At 43.8% G+C, this 18,990-nt stretch overlaps 1 protein-coding gene across 1 annotated transcript in view; it reads right to left on the minus strand.

Annotated features, from left to right (window-relative positions):
- lipea (lipase, hormone-sensitive a) overlaps positions 1–18,784 on the minus strand; it is a 30,000-nt gene extending 11,216 nt beyond the window's left edge. Inside the window, exons 1-8 of the mRNA XM_038281557.1 lie at positions 18,711–18,784; positions 12,939–13,186; positions 7,248–7,532; positions 7,055–7,145; positions 6,836–6,981; positions 6,567–6,752; positions 4,081–4,233; positions 3,843–3,987 (exon numbers count right to left, since the gene is read on the minus strand). Of these exons, the coding sequence (XP_038137485.1) occupies positions 3,843–3,987; positions 4,081–4,233; positions 6,567–6,752; positions 6,836–6,981; positions 7,055–7,145; positions 7,248–7,532; positions 12,939–13,186; positions 18,711–18,720 (1,264 nt within the window). The 5' untranslated portion in view covers positions 18,721–18,784. The remainder of the gene's footprint in view (positions 1–3,842; positions 3,988–4,080; positions 4,234–6,566; positions 6,753–6,835; positions 6,982–7,054; positions 7,146–7,247; positions 7,533–12,938; positions 13,187–18,710) is intronic.
- Positions 18,785–18,990: the final 206 nt, after the last annotated feature.

The following is an 18,990-nucleotide window of genomic DNA, read 5'->3' on the forward strand; positions in this document are numbered from 1 at the left end:
GACATGGCACCCCAAACCATCACTGACTGTGGAAACTTTACACTGGACTTCAAGCAACGTGGATGAAGTGCCTCTCTTCTTTTCCTCCAGACTCTGGGACCTTGATTTCCAAAGGAAATGCAAAATTTACTTTCATCAGAGAACATGACTTTGGACCACTCACCAGCAGTCCAGTCCTGTTTCTCTTTAGCCCAGGCAAGACGCTTCTGACGCTGTCTGTGGTTCAAGAGTGGCTTGACACAACGAATGCGACAGCAGAAACCCATGTCTTTCATACGTCTGTGTGTGGTGGTTCTTGAAGCACTCACTCCAGCTGCAGTCCACTCTTTGTGAATCTCCCCCACATTTTTGAAGGGGTTTTGTTTCACAATCCTCTCCAGGGTGCGGTTATCTCTCTTGCTTGTACACTTTTTTCGACCACATCTTTTCCTTCCCTTCGCCTCTCTATTAATGTGCTTGGACACTGAGCTCTGTGAACAGCCAGCCTCTTTAGCGATGACCTTTTGTGTCTTGCCCTCCTTGTGCAAGGTGTCGATGGTCGTCTTTTGGACAACTGTCAAGTCAGCAGTCTTCCCCATGATTGTGTAGCCTATAGAAATAGACTGAAAGACCATTTAAAGGCTTTTGCAGGTGGTTTGAGTTAATTAGCTGATTAGAGTGTGGCACCAGGGGCCATCAATTTTGAACCTTTTCACAATATTCTAATTTTCTGATATGATGAATTTGAGATTTTCATTTGTTGTCATTTGTAATCATCAAAATTAAACAAAATAAACATCTGAAATATATGAGTTTGTATGTAATGTATGAATATAATATACAAGTTTCACTTTTTAAATGGAATTACTGAAATCAATCTACTTTTTCATGATATTCTAATTTTATGACCAGCACCTGTATATATTGTTGTATTCTGATGAAGATTCTCAGTCATCCAGGTCATAGTCATTCCATAAAAGTTCAAAAAATATCCACTGGACTTGGTTTCCAAGGTTTGAAGACGTTTCTCCACCTCTCCAGGAAGCTTTCTCAATTCAATTGTCTGGATCCGCAGTGAGTTTGAGTCTTTATATCAGGGTTCCTACAGCATGAGGCGAGTTAAATTCAAGACTTTTTAAGACTTTTTAATGCCACTTGAAATAAAAATTTAAGACCAAATTCACAAGAAAAACCCGCTTGCAACAACTTATCCCAAAGGTTTATTTTAACATAAACCACTGCACTAATGTTTCAAATGTTGAAAAGCTTCCCATACAGGAAGAAAGCTAAAAACACACAGATGACAGATATATTTGTACAATTATTTAACTGAATTCACAAACTTTTTTTTTAGCAGGGAACAAAACAAATCAGTTTTAAAGCCCCAACATAACCAGTGCTAAGTCTTTTTTGCAGCTATTTTTCTTTGTATGGTTTTCTTAGTATGTTTGATTTGGTGATAAGTGGAGGCGTTGCAGAGACAAGGGTGGAACTAAACTGAGAAATACCGGCTGTTTCTCCGTAACTCCATTTTGACGCTTTGTGTTTCGTGCTTCGCATGTGCAACTCCACTGCCTTAATTCCCATCGTTCTGAGCTTGAATGACTTCTTGCATAAATCCACTGAGCCTGGTTCTGCTGGAGGTTTCTTCCTGTTAAAAGGGAGTTTTTCCTCTCCACTGTCGCTACAAGCATGCTTAGTGTGAGGGATTGTATTTGAGTCAATGAGTCAATGCAATCAACTGGTTTTCCTTAGATAGAAAACTTTGTATCAATTTGACTGTATGATCTGGTTGAACTGTAAAGTGCCTTGAGATGACATGTGTTGTGAATTTGGCGCTATATAAATAAACTGAATTGAATTGAATCATGTTTGTTCCCTGGTTTTAGCCATGGAGAAAACTCTTGGCTGGAGACAATTTTGGTTACATTTACACTTGCTCATGTTTTCCAGACAAAAACTTAATGGAGCATCTCCCAAATGTCCCGGCTGCAACAACGCTTTATTGGTTCCGCTATCGGGACGGAACCAATAATGGTGAGCACTTTTTTTTTTTTTATATAAAAAAATAAATGTTTTCAATTTTAACGTTTTATTTAGATTCCAAAAATAAATCGAAATAAAAATAATCCTATTTATGATGTTTTAAAAAATAAGACCTATGAAAGACTAATTTAAGACATTTTAATACCAATTAAGGCCTTAGTTTTATTTTGAAGAATTCAATTCCTTTTAAGACTTTTTAAGGACCCGCGGGAAGCCTGTTATAGTACACTTAGAGCCCGTGTTGCCATACGAAGCTTATATGCATGTTATCCGATGCTGGCTCTTCATCCCTCCTCATCCTCCTCGACCTTTCTGCTGCATTCGATACTGTGGACCATGGCATTCTCCTAAACCGGCTCCACCTCACCGCTGGACTAAATGACACTGCTCTCAGTTGGTTCAGGTCATATCTCACCAACCGGACAGAATCCATCTCCCTCGGCCGCTCCAAATCAAATTGGCACACAGTAACGTGTGGTGTCCCCCAGGGGTCAGTCCTCGGCCCCATCCTCTTCATCCTTTACCTTACCCCCCTTGGCCAAATCATCAGCCGCCACAATATCTCATTCCACTGCTATGCTGATGACATACAGCTCTATGTAAATGTCACAGCTGACCCCCCACCCTCACAGTCATCCCCATCAAAACTCACCACCTGTCTGGAGGAGAGAAAGGTATGGATGGAGGAAAACTTTCTTCAACTTAATAGCTCCAAAACCAAAGCCATGCTGGTTGGAACTCCTCGTCAAACTAAATCATTAACCATAACCAGCATCACTTTTTCTGGTACTAACACTCCGCTTTCATCAACCGTTAGTAATCTTGGTGTAAGAATGGACTCACTACTCACTTTTGAAGCCCACATAAGTCAATTATGCAAGACTTCTTTCTACCACCTCCCATTCTCTCCCTCCCAGACGCCGAGGAGCTGGTCCATGCCTTTGTCTCCTCCAGACTGGACTATTGCAACGCACTTCTCTTTGGGATCCCTAAAAAGAGTCTGCAGACAGAGGCTTCAGTTCAAAACTCTGCAGCTAGGATCCTGATGGGAGTGCGGAAACATGAGCACATTACCCCCAGTCTCCATTCACTGCACTGGCTTCCCATCCCCACCAGGATAGAATACAAGGTCTCCCTCCTCAGACATCAATGCATCCATGCAAATGCAAAGAACTTATCAAGCCACAGAACACGTCCCGCTCCATTTGCTCCACTCACTCAAACCTGCTCCACATTCCCAGAACCAGACTCAGGACGATGGGAGATAGAGCATTCTGTGCTGCTGCCCCACGTCTGTGGAATTCCCTCCCTGACACCTTGAGGGCTCCTCAGTCCACTGAGTGATTTAAAAAAGGCCTTAAAACATTTATTTTTAGCAAAACTTTTGGTCCCCCTTAGATGTTTCTTTTTTCTCTTTTAATACAGCTTTTATTATTTTATTTTATTTCTTTTATCTCTATGTATTTCTTTTTAAATGCTTTTTTGTAGCACTTTGAGGCCTTTTTGGTGAAAAGTGCATTATAAATTAAATGAATTATTATTATTATTATTAAGACGTTTACATTTTTGCGGCTCCAGTCAGATTTGTTTTTTGTTTATTTTTTGGTCCAATATTGCTCTTTGAGCAGTTTGGGTTGCCGACCTCTGGCCTAGTTAAAGTCCAACATGAGCAGGCTTGTAAATTGATCCCCTTGAGCTGTTTTATGAAGAACAATGGACCAGAACTGCAGTATGTAGATGTTCAAACTGGTAGAAACATAAAAAAAACAAACTATGATATGAAGCTAAAGGAGGTTCTACAAAGACGGAGAACCAACCGAGCAGATGACAGTTGTTCAGGGCCCAGCAGTAGGCGTAGAAACACTCCTCCAGAGCTCGAGGAAAAGGCGCTTCAGGTGACAGAGAGTAGTCCACAGAGAGGATGGGGACGCTCAGCTCCTTCGACCAGTTCCGAAGGTAATTCTGGCAAAAGGAGAGAAATCGGTTATCTTCAGGGATAAGAGGTAACCTCCCAGCAGGAAGAACAAACAGCTTGGGCTACACGGTGAGGTCTACCTCGTGCGAACGTGACGTTTGGGCCACAAAGCCTCCTCCGTGGAAATGGACGAGCAGCCAAGGAGATGGAGGCTTCTTTTGGACCCAGGGCAGGCGAGGCGATGAGATGGGGCCCACATCGCTCTGGGACAACCTGAGCAGCTCTTCACTGTCCTGAAACGTCAAAGGAGAAACCATTTATCAGAAAAAAAAAGTGACAGCTAAACCAGATTTTTTAAGTTGTTTTTAAGACATTAAACCAGACTAAACCTTCAGTGTCTCAGAAATGTTCTGTCCTTTTACTGTCTGGGAATGATAGCTGGACCTTTCAGAATAAAACTGAACATGACAGTTATTGCTCTGAAGCTGTAACTATCCACTAAGCGCCACAGGAACCGTTTTTAGGTCGTCCTCTATTCATTATTTGGGACTGAATGTGTCTGTTGTAGGAGGGATTTACCATTAGGCAATACCAGGCAGTTTCCTAGGGCCCCAGGTTCCTGGGGGCCCCATAAAACTCTGTTTCCATGTATGGTTAATACAAATATTCCTTATTTCTGCACATTAATTATGTTTTTGATTAAAATCCTTTTGCTAAAATGCCATCAGAACGCTGATAATATTAAGTGTGTCTCAGCCCCCCCCTTCAGTGTCCACCATATTGGATCAGTCCATTTGCTGCACATGTTCAGAAAGGTCCAAACAGACAGCAGCAAACCATTTGAAAACAAACCATGCAAAGAGCAGTGTTGCCAACTTAGCACTTTAGTCGCTATATTTAGCCACTTTTCAGACCCCTCTAGCACTTTGATTTCTAAAAAGCTCCTAGCGCCAAATCTAGAGACTTTTTTCTGCTACTGGAGACTTTGGAGACAACGTCTAGTTATTTACTTTGGCCTTTTTGGAAACACAGGAAGGAGCAATCAGCTAAGTGAGCTTAGTGCTTGGAAAAAATCTTTCATTCCTTTAGAGACAGCATGAAAAGTCAGCTGAGTACAAAACATAGAGAGGAAAACAAGAAGAAAAGGTACAAGAAGAGAGGGACACAACCTAGAACAGATAATGGATGTCTATTCTATTAACATTTCTCTATCTGGAGAATGGGGCTGTTTGATGTGTTGTCTTCTCCATTCAGAGGGCCCCCTGCCTGTTTTTCTGCCCCATATTTCCTAAATCCACTTCTGGTCTGATGCAAACTTGGATTTTTATGCTGATGATATTTGGTTATTTATTGCACTGGAGCCTCTCCTACTGAGGCCGTAGGACTTTTCATAAATCCTTTCTTGCTATCCAATGGTCTTTATTAAATGTAACATTTCAGGCTGCTTTAGGAAGCTTTTTTTTCCTCTTCACAAATGAAATAATCAATTATCAAAATTCTTTTTATATTAACTCGGGTTCCTCTTGGTGTTGGGATTTGTTTGACGACAAACAAACACACACACAAAAAAAAATCCCTTTAATACTTTCTCTGCAAGCAGATAAACAGAGTCCAACAGCAAACTTGTTCTGTTTCCAGTTTGATCATTTGTCATAAACGGCAATAAGATATCAAAGGACTTTACAAATGAGCTGCATAACAACGCTTCTTTTTAAGGTCTGTTTCCCATCTGAACCAGAACCACACAGTGCGGTCCATATAACAGTTTTAGTCCGTGAGGCAGACACCCTGCCTACTTTTAAGGCTAGGCTTAAAACTTTCCTTTTTGATAAAGCTTCTAGTTAGAGTGGCTCAGGTTATCCTGATCTATCTCTATAGTTCTGCTGCTATAGGCTTAGACTGCTGGAGGACATAGGGACCCCTTTTTCATCATTCTGCTTCATTCTATCTCTATTCTCTCCACTCTGCAGAATCTGTTAGTTCAAACTCTAACGTTCTGCTCTCTCTGCTTTTTCTCATAGTAGCTTCATCTGGTCTGTTCCTGTTTGGCTGTGACTCCATCCTGGAGAGAAATATCAGCTGTGCTGCTGCCATCAACACCTTTGTTTCTAGATGTTGGAGCTTGGCCTGTTTTCCAGTGTAGTCCTGTTTCTCTGACTGTGACTAACTGGATGTGCTCTCTTCATCCTCTGACATGGGAGCTGGCTCGGAGCTCGTCTGCCTGGCTGTGTGTTTCCTGGACGGGGCCGCCTGTGGAGCTGGTTGACAGTTGCCTTTTGTATCTATGCTTCTTTTTCTATGTCTGCTTCTGTCTCCTTGAACCCCAGTGGGCCTCAGCAGATGGCCGCTCACACTGAGCCTGGTTCTGCTGGAGGTTTCTTCCTGTTCAAAGGGAGTTTTTCCTCTCCACTGTCGCTACAAGCATGCTTAGTGTGAGGGATTGCTGAAGAGTCAATGAGTCGATGCAATCAGCTGGTTTTCCTTAGATAGAAAACTTTGAATTAATCTGACTGGATGATCTGGTGAACTGGAAAGTGCCTTCAGATGACGTTTATCAAACTTTGATGACGTTTATTTCTTCTCCTTTGCATTTTAAACCCATGGATCGTATATTTATGATCCTCACCTGACCCTCTCGCAGCTCATAGGAGATCAGCCTCATGTAGACCGGCCCGGGGCCCCAGTGGGCAATGGGAGGAGATATGCTGGTGGACAGCCTGGGGTCCGAGGCCAGAGGGAGACGCAGGCTGACCGGAGGTACGGTCAGCGTGATGTTCACCTGCACCGGGTTCGAGGCGATCCGGGTAAATCCCTGGGAAGAGGAAAACATGTGAGGAGGCGGCGCAGCTGTCGCTGACGAATCTGATGAAATAAGGAGTATTTGACCCTGCCTACTGATAAAATGTCAGACTCTGTGACGTTCCAGAAGGATTTCCAAAAGTGCAAGTCCAGGTTCTGAGTGATGCGTTCGAATTCGGCCCCTCGCAGCTCCGGATCGATCACATACTTCCCTGATGTGAGGAGCGACAGGGCGGCTGTTCCTGCAGGGGAGAGAACTCGTTTCATCAGGATGGGAGACGGTTTGCTGCAGAGCGGGAGGTAAAAGAGGCTCACCAATCCCAGACTGCTGCTTCCCATAAGTCTCTCCGTATGAAACCATGCTGATGACAATGGTTTGGAGGAACGGCCGCAGGGCGGGAGAGAACTGCAGAACCAGACAAAGCACATCCAGCTCTTAATGGATGAGCGGGACGATCACAAACATCGGATCTGACTCTATGTGTGCGTCACAAAGCTGCCGGCCCACCTGGAAGCCCAGACAGCGTCCGTAGAAACAGGCTTTGTGCATGGAGCTGTACTCCTGCACGAATCTGTCGCTCAGGTCGGTGTCCTGCTGCGTGTACAGCTGACCGTGGTCGTTGTCGTGGATCAGCTGCTGTGCCAGGTAGAGCAGGGCTCGCAGCTGGCAGAGGGCGCTGCAGTACGCCTCCATCTCCGTAGCGTTGTGCTCCGCCCTAAAGAAGGCGCCGCTGTAGTTGGAGGCGATGTAACGGCCTTTATGGATGATGTGCACGAGGCAGGACTGCAAGACCTGGAACGGAGACGGAGGCGGAAGGTGGAGATGAACGCTGCTTGGTGGCAAGAAAAACAAACTGCATGATCAGTGAACATCCTGGAAAAGGAATCAGGTTCCTTTAGTTTAAAATGATTCTATCAGATGAAGGAGAACCGGAGAAAATACAACATATCGGTTCATTGAGACTAATCAGACCGTTTGGATTTGTTTTCATTAATGACTTCCTGCAAACTACGCGATGCTTCTCAAACAACTCAGGATGCATCCAGATGAACGTTGCATGAAACGGTTGGGAAATCCACAATAACTAACCTAAATAAAGAACTAAAGAAATGGAAATATCACCTGAAAACTGTCTTACCTATTTGCTCAAATTAAGGGAAAATACACCAATTTCAGGAAAAAATTATTACATTATATTTAAAATTTTGCGATGTGGAACCAAGTAGGAGTTTTGACTAGTAAGGCATGCACCCCGTCTACTTTTAAGAGTACCGTATTTTCGCGACTATAAGGCGCATATAAACGTCTTTTTTTCCCCTCAAAATGTGCGGTGCGCCCTATGTGTGTTGTTACTGCAGACCTTTGAGACCACCATGGGAACGTTAAAGGGGGAAGTGTGGGCGTGGATTGTGTATAACAGAACAGGTATGTGCTTTATGCAGAACATTGTTGTCTTAACAACCCTAAAAATGGCAAAGAGACACGCCTATGAAGCACAGTTTAAACTGCAGGCTATCAGCTACACAGAGGAACATGGAAAACGAGCAGCTGCGAGAGAATTCACGATTAATGAATCGATGGTTCACAAGCGGAGGAAGCTGGAAAACGAACTCCGACAGGTGAAGAAGACGCAGCGGAGTTTCCGCGGACATAAGGCGAGGTGGCCCGAGTTGGAGGAAAGACTCGAGCGGTGGATCATCGAGCAAAGAACGAGTGGGGCCAGCGTTTCGACGGTCGCTGTTTGACTAAAAGCAGCAACGCTAGTGGAAGAAATGAAGATTGAACATTTTCAAGGAGGTGCTTTCGTTTTATGAAACGGTGCCATTTTTCCATCCGGACCAGGACTACGGTAGCTCAGCGACGTCCGGTGGATTATAATGTAAAGCCGGCGAGCTTCCACTCCTTCTGCATCAAACACATCGCCGACAAACGCATCCAGCCAAGCCACATCACCAACATGGACGAGGTGCCGCTCACTTTCGACATCCCGGTGAATCACACGGTGGAGAAGAAGGGGACCAGCACTGTAGCGATACACACAATGGGGTATGAAAAGGTGTCAACCGCTCTATTTTTAAATACGCAGTAGAGCTATTTAAACGTAGTAGAGGATATAAAACCCGCGCCCTATAGTCCGGTGCGCCTTATGTGTGTTTTAAATACAGTAATGGCGCATATAACTGAGACTGCGCCTTTTAGTACGGTGCGCCTTATGGTCGTGAAAATACGGTAGGCCTAAAACCTTTCTTTTTAATATAGCTAAATGAAACCAGGAAGTATGAAGGTACTATGGAGAGAAAATGCAGCGAAAACATAAAGGGATTCAACCAAGAAATTCTGCAGACTTTGATGTTAAATACCGTTGTCCTGAAGTGCAAACTGCAACTACAAATCTAAAAGCGCAACTACATTAAGGAAAACAAAACTACATAAAGCAAAGTGCAATTACATTAAGGAAAACACAATTACATTAACCTGCCGGAAAAGGTAGGTACCAGTGGGAAACATGAGACAATCGCTGATTGGACGACGGCGCCGTTTGACCCTTGAACCGGAAGTTGCGTCGTCTGAACAGTCCAACTTCTTTTAAGTGTGTCTTCAGTGTACGCAAACTAACTGAAAATTCGTGATTAGTCTTGAGCATATCCAGTATCACCTCGTACGTATGTCCTGATTCAAAATATTCCTGGATAACGGCAGCTATGTTTGGGGCGCCGACAATATCCATGTTTTCAAAAGCCGCAGCAGGCAGAAGGACTTCCGGTTCAAGGGTCAAACGGCGCCGTCGTCCAATCAGCGATGTCTCATGTTTCCCACTGGTACCTACCTTTTCCAGTAGGTTAATGTAATTGCGATTTCCTTAATGTAGTTGCGCTTTTAGATTTGTAGTTGCAGTTTGCACTTCAGGGGCACCGTAGTTAAGTCTTTGCTGGCTGATCCACGTTTCAGGCAAACCTGTGAAGTAGTAATTAGTTTTTCAAGGTCCTGCTCAGACATTAGTCTTTTCATTCTGGAGATGTTGGTTAGCAGATAGAAGGCTGATTTTGTTCCTGTCTTTATGAGCCTCTGAAGGTTCAGGCCTGAGTCCATCACTACAGCCAGATTTAGACCCTGGTTGGCGCTTTCTAGCTGGATCAACTAAAGCTGGGTGTTGCTAACTTTTAAACACTATTTCTTTTTTTCAAAAATTGTTATGGTACAATGAAATACCTTAATGATGAAGCTACTACGACGACAAAAATCAGGAAAAAACATTAAAAGATGATATAACCCCATTGTGAAAAACCACATGTTCATTCCTTCAATTATTGATGATTCTTTTGCTCTCTGGGACGCAAATGGACTGAAGACACTAAAGAACTTATTTATAAATGGCCAGTTTGTTTCATTTGAAATATTGAAGACAAAGTGTAAAATCCCTAACTCACATTTCTTCAGATATCTTCAGCTCCGTTTTCAGTTTTGTGTCTACCTCTTTCTGCCAGTTTCCTTTGCGACCACCTGGAAAATATCCTGGTTCTAAAACCAAACACTAAAGGACTTATTGGCAAAATATATACGGCTATTAACTCTTTTAACATGGAACCTTTAACAGATGTCAAGAGGAAATGGGAGGAGGAACTGGCTACGGACTTTTCTGAAGACATATGGCAATCCATACTAAATAACATTCATGCATCCTCCTTCTGCTTGAGGCAAAGAGTCATTCAGTTCAAAGTTGTTTATAGATTACATTGGTCCAAAGTGAGACTGTCCAAAATTAAACAAGACATTGACTCCAACTGTGATCGATGTGGAGTTGAACTGGGCACCTTATCACACATATTCTGGCTCTGTTCTAAATTGAAAAACTCCTGGGAGCCCAAATTTTTCTCTGATTCTTTAGGTATTAGCATTAAACCTGAGGCCACAATCGCGATATTTGGAATATCATTGCATGAAAATTTTCATCACAAAATTAAAAATGTAATTTCTTTTGCCACACTTCTTGCTAGAAGACAAATTTTGTTTAAATGGAAAGACACACACCCGCCATCCTTTAAGTTATGGCTGGTTGATCTTATGCATCATTTGACATTAGAGAAAATCAGATTCTCTACAAGAGGCCACGCCCACAAGTTTTTCAGTGTCTGGCTACCTATTCTGCCACACTCTTTTCACTGGAGTAATACACATTGTCATATTTTGACTGTCCTTAATGATGCAACGGGAGGGTTGTTCGAGGGGTTAAAGGGGGAAAATTGTTCTAATGTACTTGAAATTGTATTTTTCTTGACTGAATGCTTAATAAAAATACTTTGGAGAAAAAAAAGATGATATAACAATCCGTGTATGGTTTTTTTCCTTTCAAAACAAAAACGAAAATGTGGTTTTTCTGTTTTTCCGTTTTTAAAACCTAAATGTTTGCTGGAGGTTTCTTCCTGTTCAAAGGGAGTTTTTCCTCTCCACTGTCGCTACAAGCATGCTTAGTGTGAGGGATTGCTGAAGAGTCAATGAGTCGATGCAATCAGCTGGTTTTCCTCAGATAGAAAACTTTGAATCAATCTGACTGGATGATCTGGTGAACTGTAAAGGCGCTATATAAATAAACTGAATTGAATTGAAATTAAATCGAAAAAAATTAAAAATCGAATTAATAGAAAATCAACAGCGTTTGAGTTTTGTTTTGCCATCTAAATGAAAATAAAACACGGTTGTTGTTTTAATATGTAGCGGAAATGAAGTAAGTCGCCAAAGAAAAAACATTTACAGCGGATGAAGACGGCATCAAAACAAACCATATCTAAACAAAAGGCAATGGCTGCACTTGAACCGTTTTCTGCATCGATTATCGAACTTTTTGAGAGAGGAAAAAAAACATTCTGAAATCAGTGATGCTTCAAGCCGCCATGGAGCTCCACATTACTCTGTAACGAGTGTCAGAAAGTTTTATATGGAGCACAACTTGCGCCGATTCCCTCTAAATAACACAAATGTTTCCATTTTTGTTAGTATTAACTGAGTTAGGTTCTTCTTCTTCTTCTTATTGAGTTTTACTGGCGGTTGGCAAAAAACCTTAGGTGAGCATTACCGCCACCAACTGGTACAGTATGGAGTGTGGAACACATGGCAGAAAAAAAAAAAAACTATATCCTATTATACAACCTAATCTGTTTCAAAAATTCAAATATAACCCGATATCCTCTGCTTCCTGATTCCTTCTGCAATAAATCGACAAAGTTTAATTTTCATGTTACTAAGTTTCTTTATTAACCTGTTTCTCTGTATCGAAACTGAAAAAGTTCTTCTTCTTGTGGGTTGTAATGGCGGTTGGCAAGAAATTGAAGGCGTACATTACCGCCACCTACTGGTAACTAAAAAAAAGTTATGTGTCGGGAGTTCAGATCTGCCATAAGGTCTGTTGAATTAACAACAAAATAAAAGGTTGTCTTTGGTTTAACCATTGCAGTTAAAAAAAAAAAAACGTACCCTTTTTTTTCATTTTTGCAAATGCCGTTTTTCTAATTTCCTTTTAAAAACGGAAAAACAAAAAAACCACATGCTTGTTTTGTTTTTTCGTTTTTGTTTTGAAACGGAAAAAAAACCAAAGAACGAACCATACGCGGATTTATAACAAATGCTGAAGATTGGGAGAATAGAGATAGAATGAAGCAGAATGATTGAACCTAGTTTCTTCCTGTTCAAAGGGAGTTTTTCCTCTCCACTGTCGCTACAAGCATGCTTAGTGTGAGGGATTGCTGAAGAGTCAATGAGTCGATGCAACCAGCTGGTTTTCCTTAGATAGAAAACTTTGAATCAATCTGACTGGATGATCTGGTGAACTGGAAAGTGACCTGAGATGACATGATGTGAATTGTTACTATAGAAATAAACGGAATAGAATGGAAATGATGGCAGCATATGTAGCTGCTGATTGTTCATCCAGGATGTCACAGGTGTGGCTGTGTTGGTATAATTCCTCACACTGCCCACATGCAAAGAGAGCATTCAATGCTTTCAGCACTGCCCTCTAGTGATCGTCCAGGATTCATAGAACCGTAGTTACAAACGTAACTTTCATTTTGCCGTGAAACTTTGGCTTAAATGCAGGTGGATGGTCGGACCTTGTGCTGGAGGAAATTTTAATGCCTTTAGGAACATCTAACAACGTTGGAAATAACACTTAAAAGTTGATCCCTGCAGGGCGATGAGCCTCACCTTTACCAGGGTTCGGTATCCGTTTCCAGGTGTCTGCGGGTCAAAGTCATAGTGATGGTAGACGGCGGCGAAGCTGGCCACCACGGGCTCCAGGGCGCGGCCATGCTGCTGGATCTTCCTCATACATGCGACCAAGCGCTTGGTTATGGTGCCGTACGGCGACTCGGAGGGTCCACACAGCACACAGATGTTGTCTTCACAGACCTTCTCCAAAGCTGTGAAAACAGCTTTGTGATCCATTTCAGAGGCTGGAGGAAAGAAGGAAGAAAAGTGAGAAATGAGGGTTTAAAGCCTCTTATATGCGCTATCAGCTCAGGAGACATGTGATGTTCTCAGTATCTGCAGAGAAAAAGAAAATCATCCAGGGTAAACCCATGGATCCCACTGGGCTCATCCCTTCAGCATTACTCACTGCTGCGCTGATTAATCTGTCCTCCTGTTATCTGTTTGGTCAAGGGTTGAATCCAGAGAAGCCTGAAGGCAGAACTTTGGACCAATGAGAGAAGCTGACTGAGTCCGCAGCAGGAAGGGAGTTCACCAAACCAGGCCTCGTTTACAGCACCTTCTTTGCATCTTTTACTCAACCTCCCATGTGGTTTGTGATCAGGACGGAGGAGAGTGGATCTCATGGATCTCTGCAGCTCCTCCAGAGTTACTATAGCTCTCTCCGCTATGAATTTAGCTTCATATTTTGCTGCTTTGTTATGTAAAAATCGCAATGAAACACATTAAAGTTTGTGGTTGAAACAAAAACAAAGTGCAAGAAAAGTTAGATTAATTTACAAGGTTGATTAAAAGCTTTACAAAGAACCATAAACAAGCCGACACAGGAAAGCGGTGATGTCAGGACCGCTTATCAGAAGCTTATCTCTTGAAATGATGGATTTGTGTCGATTTTCTTCTACAATGAGTCATTTTGATCGACCTGGAGGAAATGTTGTGGTTCTCACAGAACATTTCATAAAACCGTATCCTGTCGATGGCAGGAAATACCCAGAAATCAGACTTAGATGGATTTAAATCCGATGTATGAACGTCTCTTTTATTTCTGAACAAATTTTCCTGGAAAACACTGGAGAAGACGTCATAAAGCACCATATTAACATGCATCCAAAACGCAGGGTGCATTTTATAACTGTAAGATGTAGATGGTCACATGCTTTAAAAGCTAAATCTATAACACTGAAGAATCTGTGCAAAAGTATTTATATCGCAAAAAGCCCTGAGGATGCAGGAGTCTAAGGACGGTTTGTTCATTCTTTCATCCACACTGAGAGCTTTGTCACATTTATAGAGGGATTTAAAGCAAAACTCCGGTTATATTCAGAATTCAAACTTCTGAAAGTTCTTTAAATCTGAAATGATTCCATCCTGTTCAATAAATGATCAGTGTTTTTAATTCAGAGTCATTTTCATGTGAATGTGCTTTACTGGAGGCATCCATGTTTGTCAAAGAACACTACTGCCACCTACTGGTTAGTGACGTCACGGTGCGGTATCGGCTGTTGATCAAGTCCCAGTGCTGTATCTGGTGTTTGTCACAACGCGCTATTATCCAAGTCATCTTGAAAACATTCTTCTTCCAAATGTTGGCTACATATTACGGGTTTTTTCTCTGGCCAGAAGTTCGATGGCAAATCCTCCCTCTTCAAGTTGGCGATCCAACGACCAACCCGTCCGTGGAGGATCAGGAATCAGAAAGGTGGATAACTCTTTTTTTCACTTTTACCCGATGTATTCCAGCATCCAGCTGCCATGCACGTGGGCATTGTCAGTTTCACTATAGCTCTGGTGAATTTCAATGGTGAAGTCCTCTGGAAATCTTCAATAATTGTTGTTGATTGCAGATGTGTCTAGTAGTTCCCATTGATTTAGCTTGGAAAGCGGGGAGAATGGCGCTAGGCTTACCGCACCGTGACGTCACTGCTGGAAGATGGCAGGAGGGAGGGGCTACTATATTTGGGCAAAAGTGGCCGCCCCCAGACTCAGTGATCGCAACGAAAATTATTGTTTTCATTTTTAGTCATTCACAAAAAAACAATTTAAGGTCAGATCGTCATACACTTAAAAAAGACACCAATTTTTTACCTATTTATTTATATTTTTTTTCTCTTCCTCGGTGGGGGGGAGCGGTTGCGGGAGGGTCGGTGTCTGGTGTCCGCTGTCGCATTGTGGGGGCATTGTTTTTTTTTTGTTTTTTTTTCTTCTTCCTTTGGGGGGTTTGGCATGTCTGTTTTCTCGGGGGGCGGGCGGGCCTGCTGGGTGGGGGTCCTGCTGGCGGCGCGCCGCTGGTGTGTGGGGGTCTGGGCGGCTCCGGCGGGGGTAGTGTTGGGGGGCCGGTCTGGGCGGGCTGGCTGCGCTGGCTAGGTATTCGGGTGGGTTTTCCCTCCTGGAGGCATGGCGGGGCTGCTCTGACTGTTCCCGCTGATCGCGGCGGGTGGGGCTGCGGGGCGGGTGGGGGCCTGGAGTGGCTATGGCCGGCGCGTGGTGGGGGGCCGGGGCGGCGGAGCTGCTCTGGCCGCGTGTCAGGGCCTGGTGCGGGCGGCGGGGGGGGGGCGGCGGACGTGGCTGGGCTGCTTTGGCTTCGTCCGGTGGGGGGGGCGGCGCGGTTCGCTCCGCTCTGGCTTTGTGCTGCCCCTCGGGCTGCTGGGGGGGGGTGGTTGCGCCGGCTGCGGTCTGTTCTTCTTGCAGTTTTGCGCCGGGCGGCTTTTCTGCTCTCGGGCGGATTCTGTGCGCGATGTGTTTCGTTGCGCGCTGTTGGCATCGGTCTTGGTGGGGTGGGGCTGCGCTTTTGGCCGGGGGGCCGTTTTGGGGGGGTCCCGCGGCGCTCGCGGCCGGTTCGCGGCGGATGCGCATGGGCCCCGGCCGGGGGCGGGGCCGCCTGAGTGTTTTCCTGGGTGGTGCGGTCGCGGTGGGTGTTGCGGCCGGTTGCCGGGGCTTGGTGCTGGGGGGCGGGGCGTGTTTCGGTGCTCTGTGGGGATGGGGCGTTTCGGTCGGCGCCGTGGGGGGGCTGGGTTTCGGTGCCCGGCCCTACTTCGGGGTGGCCGGCTGCCGGCGGGGCCCGCGGACTCGTCCCCGCGGCTCCCCGGGGCGCCGGCATGGCGGTGGCTGGGGGGCTTCTTCGTGGCTGTCTCTCCTCCTGCCTTGGTGGGGTCTGGTTTCCGGGGCTGGCCCCGCCTTGGTGCCTTCGCTTCTGGGGTCCCCTTGGGCGCCTGGGGCTTTGGGTCTCCCGGCGCTGGACTCAGTGCTCTGGGGGGGGCGCCTCTCCGGCTCTCCACAACCACTATTGAGCATTTTTTCTATGGTTAAAACTTTACATGCACAAGTTCACCCTCACAAACAACTACAGGTGCTAGGCTTCAGGTACTTAGAGATTCACTTCCAAACAGAAACCCCCCATTCATATCTTCAGGTAACACAGAGTACATGTCAGACTTAATAATATTACGTTAGCGATAGTTTCAAGGTGTTTGCTTTATTGTATATCTCGTACCATGTTTTTTGGTTGTGCTGTTCTTTTTTTTTTTTTTTTTTTTTTTTTCCATCTCATTACAGGTGTTGAAGCAGACTGAAAATGTTTTGTCATTGTCTCCTTCCTATCTCCTCTTTCTTTCATCTTTTGTCCTGTTTTTTTCTTTTTCTTTTCCCTTCTTCTTCTTCTGTTTTTCTGCTCTACTTACATTGCAGTGTCCATATGAACTGTAAAACTCCCTGCATAATTATAATAAAGCAATTTATATACATGAAACAAGTGGAGCAGTATGGCAATTGCCATACTGCTCCACTTGTGAAAGTAAAATCTGTTGGGCTCCTTTTGGCATCAAGACAATTATTCTTATTGCCACCTTGCCAGACAGGACACTGTATAAAAAAAAAAATAAAATAAATAAAAAAAAAAATAAAAAAGACACCAAAAATTAAGTAATTAAATAGTTTTTTTTTACGTGACTAAAGAGATACACACCTGCTGAGGTAGTTTAAAGTATTTTTCATACAAAACTAAAAGGATAAACGGTTATTGAATATCGGTATGCTGGACCCAGACCTCAGTGATCGCAACGAAAATTATTCTTTTTATTTTTTATTGATTAGTGCTTAATTCATTAAATCACTGCAAATGTATTAGTTTTTGGTATCAATATTGATAATCTCTTGATTATTCCTTGCTCACCGGACTTTTCCTTTAAACCCGAATGGATAGAAAATGTCACACCCCTCACAAAGACAAATGAAGGAATAAAGACGCTTTATTAGTTTTATTATAAATCAACCTGCAGTATGTTGCAGGTAAGCAGAAGGCTTACTTTATCAGGGGCGGATTTACCATTGGGCAATACTAGGCAGTTGCCTAGGGCCCCAAGTTCCTGGGGGCCCCATAAAACTCTGTTTACATGTATGGTTAATACAAATATTCCTTATTTGTGCACATAAAAGTCCTTTGGCTAAAATGCCATCAGAACGCTGATAATATTAAGTGTGTCTCAGCCCCCCCCCCCTTCAGTGTCCACCATATTGGATCAGTCCATTTGCTGCACATGTTCAGAAAGGTCCAAACAGACAGCAGCAAACCATTTGAAAACAAACCATGCAAAGAGCAGTGTTGCCAACTTAGCGCTTTAGTCTCTATATTTAGCCACTTTTCAGACCCCTCTAGCACTTTGATTTCTAAAAAGCTCCTAGCGCCAAATCTAGAGACTTTTTTCTGCTACTGGAGACTTTGGAGACAACATCTAAAAGCAGCGAACTCTGCTCTCCAGAGCGAGTAGATTGGTAACCCCGCCTCCTGCTCTCCTCTATCTTGTCTGCTGTCATGATTCATGCAGCTATTATTTCATCCAAATGAAAAATGGAGAACAGATAAGCAGATCATGGCTTGTCTACAGTGAAAAGAAGGACTGGGTTATTTACTTTGGCCTTTTTGGAAACACAGGAAGGAGCAATCAGCTAAGTGAGCTTAGTGCTTGGAAAAAATCTTTCATTCCTTTAGAGACAGCATGAAAAGTCAGCTGAGTACAAAACATAGAGAGGAAAACAAGAAGAAAAGGGACAAGAAGAGAGGGACACAACCTAGAACAGATAATGGATGTCTATTCTATTAACATTTCTACATCTGGAGAATGGGGCTGTTTGATGTGTTGTCTGCTCCATTCAGAGGGCACCTTGTCTGTCTTTGCATAGGGCCCTTAATTTCCCTAAATCCGCCCCTGTACTTTATCACACCTGTAATTTTACACCTGACAATCCTAATAAGGAAGTTTCCTGAAGCCTCTCCTGTGGTTTGGTGATTTTCGGCTGGTTTAAGGTTTTTCTCTGTGACTAATTCGGGGCTTAGAGCAGGACTGGGCAGCCTTTTGTTTACCAGCTGAATGCCCTGTGGCCCCCCTGTGGCCCCCACACACAGAGGCGCTCCTTTCAGCTCGTCAGCTGATGAATGACGTGGATCTGTCAACCTGCCCGATCCCAACACTGAGATCTGCCCAAACTGCTCTGTTTTTAATCATTACAGCTGGAACTTTATTTCCTGGTTCGCGCTAAAACTAAAACAAAAGCACAGAGCAGAAAGCGCCCATTTCCCCTTAGGACGCAACTTCGCTCACGACACCGAGTTCGGTGACTTCAGTTGGACACATGAGCTCCGTGAAGTACCGCAGGCACGCGGAGACATGGCTGCTGGGGCACAATAACGACATCTGTCCAATTTATGAGTTTAAAGCCGTCGAAACGCGACAGATGCGTCACTCTGGGCTGTTTTAAATCGGAACGTAGACTCACCCAGCCGCATCTTCTTCTTCTTCCTTCATGTTCTGACGGTTCCTGTCCGCGCGTTCCCGCGATGAAAGGAGCGCGCACACCTGAGGCGGTAACAGAAGCCAGAGTTAGAAAAAAAACAAGATTATGATATAAAAACATTATTACCTAATCAAAGGGGGAAATATGAAGACTAAGAGTATTAGAGCCAGGCTAGAGATATTTATATTTTCTATTTAGAGAATAAAGTCGTAACATTATTATAATAAAGTCGTAAAATTACGAGAATTAAGTCATAAAATTA

Source organism: Cyprinodon tularosa, unplaced genomic scaffold (genome assembly GCF_016077235.1).
Source record: "Cyprinodon tularosa strain WSP-4 unplaced genomic scaffold, ASM1607723v1 ctg1033, whole genome shotgun sequence".
In the NCBI taxonomy this organism is placed as follows: Eukaryota; Metazoa; Chordata; class Actinopteri; order Cyprinodontiformes; family Cyprinodontidae; genus Cyprinodon; species Cyprinodon tularosa.